Genomic DNA, 12,030 nt, shown 5'->3' on the forward strand with positions numbered 1-12,030 from the left:
AACTTTTTGGGTCAACTGACCCCTGATAATCTGATTAACCCTATGCTTACTACTGTTGGGACTCTTATATATCATTAAAACTAACTGTATTCTGACCATTTCCAAACCAAAGAGGCATTTAATTTGAAGGTGAAAAGTCAGAATATACGTGTTCCCAGTCAGAATTTTTTAACTGTATCTGCCCCTCAAGTCAGATTTCCAACTCAGACCATCAATGCTGACTTCACAATCCAAGTTGGCAGTTTGAAATTCCTCAGGAACATTTTATATGAAAGAATATGGAAATATATAAATATATATATATAAATAAGCATACTAGTAAATCGCAAGATATTCACGATCCATAGTGTCACTCTTTTTATCTTAATATGTGCATCAGTAAATATCATGATAATTTCTGTTAATACCAGTTTTGGTGCTTCTCTTATTGTTTCTTTGAACCCTTACCAGTGCTCTTGCATTGGGATTGGCCTTCTTGTCCAGGAGGAGCTTAGTTACTCTGTAGTGGCCACAGTGAGCTGCGACGTGCAGCGCGGTAAGGTAGTCGAGTGTGACATCATCAACAGGCGCCTTGTGTTGCAGCAATAGTTTTACACACTCTATGTGGTCTCCCTGGGCTGACATGTGCAGTGGAGACAGTCCATTCTATATGGAGGCAAAAAATTTAAAGAATAGCAGCCGAGATAAAAACCAAAGGCATATAAAAAGGAACAATAGTACTCATATTGTATAAATTCTAAATGATATACTAGTGCAAATATGCTAACCTTGGTTCTAGCTAGGATGGGGGCTCCTCTTTCCAGCAAAAGCTCAACTGCAGGATCATGTCCACTCCTGGCTGCACAGTGCAGGGGCGTCAAACCATCCTTCGGAACAATCACATATGCACAAGCAAACGCACACATTAATCCAGTTTAAAGATTTTGAGAAAGAGGACGTGGAAAGTTGTTGATTCCACTTATTTATTGTTCACTATGGTTTTAATAAAATCTGAGTCTTACTCTTGTTTTAGCATCTATCTGAGAACCTCGGTCCAATAACAGGGCCACCATGTTGGTGTTGCCCCTCTTAGAGGCAACATGTAGAGGTGTTATTCCATTCTGACAAGGCAGATACAGAAACAAAGGTACATCAAAAACTACAGCATGTAAAACATACAGAAAGAAATGTAACGTTTAATGGGCTAGAGGTAAATGTATTAATAAAGGCTTATTAGAAGTGAACACTACGATGGTAAATAACATGCCCTTCTGTAATGATCAAAATCAAAAACAGCCACACAGCAGGAATTTGGCTGTACCCTGGCTGTGAAGTCAACAGCAGCTCCTCTGTTCAGCAACAGGGTGGAGACATTCACGTTACCATAGTGAGCCGCAATGTGCAGAGGGGTGAAACCACTCTGATAGGAAAGGAGAGAATAGAGAGGGACAGAGTGAAAGGAAAAGAGGTTAGAGAGTGCAGAACAGCTCATCACGAAAAGGAGAAAAGTAAAATGAAAGTGAACAAAAGAAAGTAAGAAAGACTTTTCATTGTTAGATACAGGAATAGACTCTACTGAAGCAGACTCTGCTGAAGTAGTAATATGATGAAAGAGCGTGCTGAAAGAAAAACATTGTGTAAGAAGGAGCATAAAAATGAGCAAATCCCAAAATAGCACATTCAATAGATAATACATGCAAAACTGCTCAAGTTCAGCCATGCTTACTAAAAAAAACTACGGGTGAATCAACTTGGTTTTTTGGATACATAAATATATTGAAATAAAGGACAAAACATAACTCATAAGCACCAAGCAACACTATGGACGCTCGCAAGTATGTGTTTCTACTTGGGTGGACAAATGAACATTTATATATTAGCTATATATATAAATTTTCATAGTACACAATTGCAGGTCGGTTCACTCCTTACCTTCCCATTCTGATAGACATGGTGCAATTTAATTAAGAAACAAAGTTTACTTAAAGATCAGAGATCAAAGTGTTTCAGAGAAGTAAATCAACATGCACAAGGACACACATGCGCTGAGTTACGCGTAGAAAGATAGGAGTAAAAGAAAAAGCTGATTTTACTTTCAGGTTATCAGTTCAGTATAAAATTCGTAAACATAATACATTTCAATGACCTATCAATTAAAAATAACAACAAAAATCTATAAAATAAATGATCAGTAATTAACTGACATTCTCTGGGGATTATCAATAAAACACATTGTGTTTTACTGTCAGCCATGCAGTGTCTAATACAGCAAACTCTGGCATGCAGGGTATCCCTATGTCACAAAAGTCCTCAATAAGTAAGGACAAGATCAAAACAAAAGAGCTGAAAAAAATGGTCAGAAGTAGGGATGGGTACCGGTGTCCGGTGCCATGATGGCACCGGTTCTGACATAAACGGTAGTAACCAGACCGAAAAGCAGCGCACATTTCGGTGCTTTTTTTTTTCCTGAGCTGTGATACACTTCTAGCCAATCATTTTACGTTTCCGAGGATAGTAGGCGGGGCCAGGTACGTGCGTTCTTTTAGAGCAGAGCTACAGATTAAAATGTCCAAGGCGAAGCGGTCAAAAGTCTGGCTGTACTTCACAGCAAAATATGCAAACTCAGCAGCAACAAGTGCTTTAAGGTGATACTGTGATACTGTCAAAGGAGGTAACACCTCAAATCCGATGAGACAGCTGGCGACGCATAGCGTTTTTTTTTAAAAGCCGAGAAATGCGCCGTATGATAGCTTGCTGCGAGACCTCACACCGAGCGCATCTACTGCGGGTGGGTTGCCTGTTATCTGACCCGGAGTTAGCAACATCCCCCAAAAACCCCGAAGAGGAGAGTCCTGGCCCCTAGCCCTGCCAGTGTAGCAGAAATGATGAGGATGATGATGCAGCGGCAGCCGTTCTTCTCTGCGTGAGTAGCTTAATGTTGTTCGTGTAATTTACGTTGAGTAGGCTAACCACGTTATTACATTAATGCATGTAAGGTGAACTAGCAAACATCATCATAGCTACATGCAGCTGTCTTCTTGTTTGATGGCAGATACTCCCTTCACCCTGGACAAAAAGGCTAAAATGACCAAAGAAAAAGTGGAAAACAGTTAAACATGAGAGGTTTAGGACAAAGTTTGTGTTTTTTCCATTGTTTAAGCACTGCTTCCAGCCAAGAGTGATGCCATATATGCCCCATAGCTGCAGAAAAGGCTAACATTGTTATCTTTTTACAAAAAACCAGCTGAACATGAGAGGTTTTTGGACCAATTTTGTGTTCTCCATTCTTTAAGCACCGGTTTGAGCACCGTTTGAGCACCGGCACCGTTTCAAAAGTACCGATTTGGCACCGGTATCGGATAAAACCTAAACGATACCCATCCCTAGTCAGAAGTGACAAAATTCAGAATCAAAGGAGGAGGTGATAAGTCTGTATACCTCTGTGGTTCTATTGACCATCATCTGGTTATGATGCATAGAGAGAGAAAAGGGGAATAGGGTGAAGGGCTGTTAGGGGAAACACTCAGTATTTTTTTTTAATTTAAAACACTGAGTATGTTTATAAGTTTGCACAGTTTGAAAATAAAAAAATAAGGACCTGTACAATACAGCATTTTCAGAGAGGCCTGGTCTGTCCGTTTTATTATTGTTCCCTAAGGAACCCACAAACAATAAAATGTAACTTGTCCCTGTTGCCCTCCCTCACCTTAGACTGGACATCAGCGTTGTGGTCATTCTGAAGCAGCAGTGCAGCAGACTTTGTGTCGTCTTTGCGGGCAGCAATGTGCAGGGCTGGAAGGCGTACCTTACCCTTAGTGTCATGCTCCAACAACAAGGAGACAACTGAGTTGTGCCCCTGCTGAAGAGCAATAGCAAGTGGAGTAAAGCCATCCTGGAGGAGCACAGGGGAAAAAAAGTTAAATGGTTACACGCTTCATAGAGAAAAGAAAAGAAAATAGGCAAGATATTACATATTGTTTTTACCTTCAATAATTGTATATATAACAATATGAAAGATAAACATACCTCTGTTGCAATGCTTTGATTTCCTTCATTTTCCAAGAGGTATCGCACGACCTCCAAGTGATTCTCCTGAGCCGCCATGTAGAGTGGCGTGAAGCCATTCTGAAGAGATATACAGGCAAAAACAAAACCACATCATATACTTGTTGCTTGTGTTGCATGCTGATGCATTTTGTAAAAGTTCTTGTTAATTCTCACCTGTGACTGAGAATTGACATCTGCTCCTCTTGACACCAACAATTTGACTACTTCTTTTTGTCCAGCCAAAGAGGCAATATGGAGGGCAGTGTTTCCTTTCTGCAAAGAGAAAACAGGGTTAAGATCACCAACCAAATATCTGTCGTCTCTTACCTCCCTCAGTCTTAACCCTGAAAATTCCAGAAAATTCTGATTTTTGAAAATGAATGTTTATTGAAATGTTTGACACATATAAAAAAATATACATACACTTGGTGTTACAGGGCTAAAATCACATTATGCAAACATTTCATTTCTGCTTTAATGTTTAGGATGTAAAAGTTGGGTTTAATTCCAAGAAACGTATTCAAGTCACTCGAAGGACACAAACAGCAGAGTGATAGATTCTGTGTCAGCTGTTCACTGCTGCTAGCTGTTGAGCCTGAGTCATGAGGCAGTCACAGACTCACATAACAAGCAGCTTGCCAAAAAGCGCACTACACATTCACTCTCGCCTTCTCTTACTCCTTCCGACTGAATGGTACAATATCTAAACTTAGCACAAAAAGTAAGGATTTCTTTGTTGTAACAATGCTTCTTGGCAATAAATCTTATACTGTTGGAAAGGGTTGAGCAGCAGAGTTGAGTATACAAAACATATTGGCCATATAATAATAATAATAATAATTTAACAACAGAGGCACAAAGCACAAGTCATTAGTAGAAGAAGCTGTTTGGGATTGGCAGAGAGGTTTTTCATGGGCGCAACCGACACACTCAACTCTGCTGTTCAACCCACAAATGCAATTTCCTTACCAATGTGGCACCATTTAATGGAAAAAAATTAAACAGGGCTTCCAACATTTACTGCCAAGAAACATTCTTACAACAAACAAGTCATCAGCCAATCAAAAATTTTCTGACTCATTGTGCTAAGTTTATATATGATACAATTATTAATATTTTATTAATTAATAAAACTGAATGTCTGAAGAAACAAACAATCAAACTCTCATAATCATCTTAAATCACCCTCATATCCACCCCAATGGCTCCTTAATTCACTAAAGAAGGAATGATTTTTATGGTATTTTACAACTTATTTAATTCCTTTCCATCATCTCCTTCTTTCTCCTTTGGTTAAAATAATTTTCTTATCTTTTTTTCCCTCTTTTAAAAATTTAGCTTTATCTTTAAAAAGTTATCTTTGCCAATGCAAGCCAAAGAAAAACCCATTAGATATATAGTGAGCGATTAAAGCAACAATTATATTAACTGAAATATATCAATTAAAGACCCTATAAAGCTAAATCATGTGTGTACCTTGGTGGAAGAGTCAACAGATGCTCCTCTCTGTAGCAGTTCCTCCACCAATTCCTTGTGCCCCTCCTTAGCCGCCAGGTGTAACGCATTGAGACCATTCTAAACAGAAAACAAGAGAAGATTTCAAGAAAACACGTGAAGAAAAAATGAAACTGCGTGGTGCTCAGGGAATCATATTACAACCCCCCTGTATCAAAGATAAGGCATACCAACATTACAGGACATAAAGCGATATCTACTGGAAATTGGCTCAATAACAATCTAATGGAATCATGTATACTCCTGCAAAAAAGGAAAACTATAGTACAAGTGTGAATTTTTGTAAAATTGGCAACAATAAAAAATCTTGATTAAGTTTATAGTCACTTATGAAGGTATAATCCAACTTGACATTGCATTATACTGTACATGATTTATGGCATTCATTTCATTCACAGTTGGAGAGATTGACATTTAAGAATGGAAACAGAAGAAAAACTATTTGGGTTAAAAAAACTGGCTGATTTTTCACAGTTCAATTCGCTCATAACAAAGGCCTCACCTCAGATTTATCAACAGGAACTATAGCAGCACAAGAGGAGAGCAGACCTCAAATGTTGCACTCCAACAAGCCCTTACAACACAACTGATTTATCCCCACTCGAAAACTCACAGTACCTCTTCTGACGCTGACATTTACACACAGAAACAAACTCTAAACAAAACAAAAACCATTCACCTCGTCCTCCTTTTCTTCCATCCTGTGCTTTGGATCTTTGAAATTTTGCTCTTTTTTTATCTTTCAAAATGCCCGCTCCTTTGGGTATTCTGTGCCTTCATGAATCCTTTGCTCTGTTTTCTTTTGTCTTTGGTGATGGAACTCCAACCAGTCCTCCACCTCCTGCTTCCTCTATACTGGTTTAGAACCAGCTTTCTAGGTTTATGTGCTCTGTCCTCTTCCTGCAGGCTAATTCAGATGAATGACAGCGAGGAAATGTGCCTCTAAGCTCTGGATGCTTTTTGGGCAGTGATATAAAAGAGGAGCTGTTGCTAACCCCTCTATCATTGCCTTTTCCCCTCCATAGCACATGTACATCATGCATATACATTCACACACAAATAGAAACACGCCCTCTCTTTCTTTCTCGCGAGTTGCTAAATGCCAAACAGCCAAAGAGGGTGTCATATTTCTGCACAGTCATAGAGGGAACCCAAACACACATCCAAACATAGATAATCATATTTAGAAGCAACTGAAAATGTCAGCCTTTAAAATAAAAAGGGGGGCATTCCTCAAAGGCCAAAGTATATCAGTGACTGTCTGGCTGAGTGATTTATAACATGACTTTAAAAAGAGTGAAAAATGACACATAGTTCGTATCACTATGTCCATAAAACCTAAGAAGGCATAAATGCCTTCAGTTTGTGCAAACGGTTTCTAATGAGCTACGAGTAAAGCGGCACAAATGGCACTAGACCAGTGTCTGTTATGTGTCTTAATCAAATCTGCAGAGATCCACCGATCGACAGTCTATGACACATTCTCAATCAGTTTCATGTATGTCAGATTATGAGTTGGTCACACTGCATCACGCTAAAATAGTCACACATGCTCTCACAGCACAGTCGCTTAAAGTGTGAAAGCTCCTCATGGTCTAATCAAGTCTAATCAAACACTTAAATCATCATCACGCAGGTCTGCAAGGTCTGCAACTGACTCATCATAGCAAGCACTCACTTTTGATAAGTAAAGACTTTAAATTTTAATATATGTTTTTGCTGATTTTTTTAAATTGTCATTATCACTTCCACAATGATCACACTGCATATCATGTTTGTCCGGTCGCATGGCCAAACCTTCTAATATCATCATCACTTCAGTATATTTTAAATCAGTATGCAGTTAGTCCATCTGTGACTTTTTCCACTGAACTGGCAACGAATGAAAAGAGAAAAAAATAGTCTAGGCTATATCAGATGCTCTTTGCTGACATTTGAGAAGCAGAAAGTCCAGCCTCAGTTATACTTCAGTTCTGAAATGATAGACTCACTGACACGGCACAAAATAATCATACTTTCAGCCACATTTCAGCCATTATGTATTTCAGGAGAGACAAGAAAACCCTACAAAACACACACACAGTCACACAAACCGATCTAAATCTCCTTTCCCTCTGAGCTCAGTTGTTCCTAAAAGCTTCATTTAGCTAATGGACATCGTGATCCCTGGCACTTTGTTGCTTCCCCTAGCAGGAAACAAAATGTTGAGCTTCATCCAGCGCAGATTGTCATTCAAGCTGCTTTGACCGCTGACCTTTGTTATAAGCACACATGGTATAAACAACCATGCTTACTTGGTGCCGTTTTATTGTCTCAAATGTCACAGGGGAAAGATGTTGGAGGAAATAATGTAAATGTCATAAATGTCACAGTGGGATAGATTTTGGAGCAAATAATGTAAATGCATGCGGATTAAAGTAAAGAGTAATATTACTCACCAAGGATTAAAATTTTAAGTAGATTAGAAGGGAAATCTGGCCTTTAATTGTGAAGAGCGAAACAGTTCTTATACACACTCCTAACACGCAAATACAAGCACATAGGCATATTGTATTAAAATGCAGAATAAGCTGTAGTGACTCATTCTCTTTTGAAATCCTAAAACTCAAACACACCATGCTTAAAAACTGGAAGAACAAACATCATCTGTAAAAAACATTACAACTTTATTTATACATCTCATTCATAAAATCTGTGCAATGGAGAATCATAGTATGACAGTGGCTTTGGCAAGCTAGGAATATACCCCTCACTCTCTCTTCTACTAACTTGGGCAGCCTTCTGCCCTTGGCGCCAGTTTCTGGCCCTTGCCACTCTCTTCGTGCTTTCTAGGTTTTTACTCTTCAGTTATTAATGAATATAGCACCAAGGGCGATACTCAAAATATGTGCATGACTTAGTGTGTGACATTTGCAGCTTCTTGTGGTGTTTTGTGGATGGATAGACTTTTTAAAGAAACCATGAATAACATTAAACATGATAAAATACTAAGATACAGTTCCTGTATTTGATTGCATTGTGAACGGTAATCGGAAACGCATTAAAACAAGCAAAAGGAAATTGGGTCATTCAACTGCAATGTCACATTATCCGGCTCTTGTCAATAGACTACTAACTCTAATGACTCATTATCGGACATTATTTCAGATAATGGCTTTGTGATAATGATGCTTTTCCGTGATTCGTTCAAGTCTTTGGAGAAAATTTGCATTTATGCACAGAATTATTGTGATTTATTTTTTTTTTTTTATCTTACTGCAGTAATCAAAAGCATTAATCCTGGGCTCATGCCATCACTTCCAGTACGGTCATGTCACTGCCTGTTGTGCTTTGACTTAACAAAATCATTCTAGAGACATCACTCATCAGCTGTCATACACATTCAGCACAAATTAAGACCAGTGATGTGTGCTTTAACTTAACCATACTGTCAATGTCTTTCCTCTTAAAATTTGTGAGTAAAAAGGTAAAGACACAACAGACTTCCCTGCCTGTAACACAGCATATATCTGTAGGTGGAAAAAGTGTAGAAATGATCTGTGAATCTGTGAATGTATGATTATGTATTTAAGCACGTGCAATCAGAATTAGAGACAAATACACACGTGGGAAGATGCACACATTATTTTATATTATTTTACATTTGGCTATTGAAAACACTAAGAGAAAAAAAAGTAATGCATTTATGTGCATGTTATAACTTTAATTTGGTTTACTTACACATCACTGGAATAAAATAAAGTCTATAGCTTATGTTCATATGTGCTGGGAGATATTTAACGTGCTTAGGTCCAAAATTACATTCACTGCACATTATACTGGCCTCTACACACACAATAATGAGGGAATAACTGGGATATGTATAAAAATGTCCCTTACATTTTTTGGTCACTTGACAAGGTCTCAAATTTGATCATCTGACCACCGAGAAATCCTATTAGGGCAAGGCTCTCCTGTTGCAGGACAGGAGGTGTGTGTGCCTATGTACATGTCTGTGTGTATGTGTATGTGAAGATTAGTGTGTGCACAGCTTTCTATATTCAGGCTTCCCTCTCGGGGCACAAAACAGAGCCCATGGTGCCCATGATAACAAACAGCAGAGCTACGGGTTGGCTTTTTATAGCTGCAAACCAGCTATAACAGTCAAGCAATGACACAGTAAAAAATAACGATATGCACGCACGCACACACACAACACATACGCTCACGTAGCCTCACTCCTTTAGGCTGTCTTGTGACTTCTGTAAATCACATTGACGTAGACAGGAGAGAGGAGTAGGGGGAAATATTTTAACCTCTCCAATCCCTCCCCTTCGGCGGAATGTGGGACAGGGCGAGTATGGGGAGGGGACGAGAACAGCTGTCACGGAGACAGACCTTTTCAAAAGCTGCTGAGATTGGGGGGAAGAATGGGTGGGGGGGGGGGGGGAGTAATTGTAGCTATGAGGGTAGCTGTGAGTATGTAAAGGGATATGGCAGGTTAAGGTACTCGCTGTGTGATGTTGTCCAAGCATTTCACTACATATCGTACTGTGTATGACTGTGTACGTGACAAATAAAATTTGAATTTGAATTTGAATTTGATGCCATCATGACACGGCAGGGCAAAGGTTAGCTTGAGCAGGTTTGACAGTAGCTTGCATTGAAGCACTAAACAGCAGATTTTAGATATTATTTCACACAATTGCTATATCAGTTCTGGAAAGTTGTAATAAATATTTAGATTTAAAAAAAAAACTAAAAACTTAAAAAGTATTATTTAAAATTAAAAACGCAAAGATGGAGTTTTGAAAAATATAACTCCATAAAACCTGAAAATTTGTCACAATTTTTATTTTTATCGCCTCTCTTCAAATTAATGTAACTGCATACAAGAATTCAAACAAAATCCGATGTTGTTTAAGTTTTCTTACCTGGTTACATGTGCTGATGTCAACCCCGTTCTTCAGGAATTCAAGGACTTTGTCAATGTTTCCAGCTCTGGCAGCCCGGAGGAAACTGGTGTTACTGTCCGACTACAGAGATAAAACAGAAATTAGGGTAATATTAATAACAGGTAAATAAGCAAATGTTTCTAATTTATTTTGTTACTGTGTCATTCTGATAAAAGTGCCACATATATGCAATATTATAGTAACAACATTAAAGGCCACATTCCATTTATCAGACAAAACAGTATTTTTCTCTCACACACACACACACACACACACACACACACACACACACACACACACACACACACACACACACACACACACACACACACACACACGATGGGTTTGTTCCTTAAAGCTCTTTTAATGTGAAAACATAAAATAAAGGGTCAATCATGTGTTTTTATATGGCTAAATAGCTGCTTGTACAGTATCAGTGGCCTACTAGGCTACTCTAAATGTAACCATCACAAAGCAGCTGCGCACGCGTGCACACACACACATGCACACACAGAGTCACGTTTCCACATTGCCAGAGGACATTATGTTGACTTACATTCATTTCATGGAGATTCTAACCTTGATCCCTACATCATGTTGTCATACTAAATTTGCATTTTGATGTCGTGGTTTTTTTTTTGTTCAGGCTTAAGTTTATTTGTTTTATTTAGCCATTCCTGGTGTCTTTTTTTTAGTTTTACTTGTGTCTTTACTATTTTTTCCTCCATTTTTGTCTGTCCTGCACTGATAAATATCACCTGCGTTAAACTGCCGCACTTGTTCCCAATCTGTTACTGTTTGATCTCAAGCCTTCCAGCATTTCTTGTTCTCCTGGTGTAAGACTTGTTTTCATTTTATTCAAAATGTGTTCATTTTTTGTTAGAATTGTTCGTTACTGCCTGATCAACAGTTAATGACAGACTGTCTTTATGTGCATGTACACAGCAAATTTAAGTTTTAAATGTAAATTGTGTTTTCCTCTTGCTCTTTAAAAAAAATGTAAGAGGAATAGCACTCTTTTCTGAGTTGGATTAAATATAAATCTTACCAAATAGTGTTATATTTTTAAGGCAGTATCAGAATTAAAAGAAAAATCTTATATTAATAAAACATCTAACATTTGTTTACTGCAGACAATCATAATCACTGCAGCTTAATGAACAGAAATTTAACAACCAATTTTAACAGCAAACAAAAAAACAAAACAAAGTCAAAGGAAGTGATGACTTTCTGACGATGGCCTGTCATTACCTCTGTAATGATTTTGGCCCAAAATAGAATTTTTCATTGCATGACATCTGATATTTGAATAATCAAAATATACCGATGTATCGCTTTATTTGCTGAATATCACAGTATGTGAACATTAGTAGTGTCTTCATTATCTTGAGAGTGTCAACGAGTTTCTAACCTCTTTTTAGCAAGGTTAAAGTGTTAAAGTGTCAGTCAATCACCACTGGAAGTTAACTTGTAAGGTCATCAAACTTCGCAATACATGTCAACAATCATACCACACCCCCTATGTGGATTACCCTTCACGTGCAATGTCGCACAA

At 38.2% G+C, this 12,030-nt stretch overlaps 1 protein-coding gene across 1 annotated transcript in view; it reads right to left on the reverse strand.

Moving 5' to 3' along the window:
- The window catches only part of ank2a (ankyrin 2a, neuronal), an 85,663-nt gene that overhangs the window by 54,949 nt on the left and 18,684 nt on the right, over positions 1 to 12,030 (reverse strand). Inside the window, exons 2-11 of the mRNA XM_086295888.1 lie at positions 10,455 to 10,556; positions 5,503 to 5,601; positions 4,201 to 4,299; positions 4,006 to 4,104; positions 3,686 to 3,871; positions 3,418 to 3,441; positions 1,301 to 1,399; positions 1,002 to 1,100; positions 768 to 866; positions 448 to 645 (exon numbers count right to left, since the gene is read on the reverse strand). Coding sequence (XP_086152014.1) covers positions 448 to 645; positions 768 to 866; positions 1,002 to 1,100; positions 1,301 to 1,399; positions 3,418 to 3,441; positions 3,686 to 3,871; positions 4,006 to 4,104; positions 4,201 to 4,299; positions 5,503 to 5,601; positions 10,455 to 10,556 — 1,104 coding nt within the window. The remainder of the gene's footprint in view (positions 1 to 447; positions 646 to 767; positions 867 to 1,001; positions 1,101 to 1,300; positions 1,400 to 3,417; positions 3,442 to 3,685; positions 3,872 to 4,005; positions 4,105 to 4,200; positions 4,300 to 5,502; positions 5,602 to 10,454; positions 10,557 to 12,030) is intronic.

This window comes from Aulonocara sp. 'chitande type north' Nkhata Bay, linkage group LG6, assembly GCF_057382095.1.
Source record: "Aulonocara sp. 'chitande type north' Nkhata Bay isolate Kocher_YH1m ecotype deep benthic linkage group LG6, A_spYH_male_GT1.1, whole genome shotgun sequence".
Classification (NCBI taxonomy): Eukaryota; Metazoa; Chordata; class Actinopteri; order Cichliformes; family Cichlidae; genus Aulonocara; species Aulonocara sp. 'chitande type north' Nkhata Bay.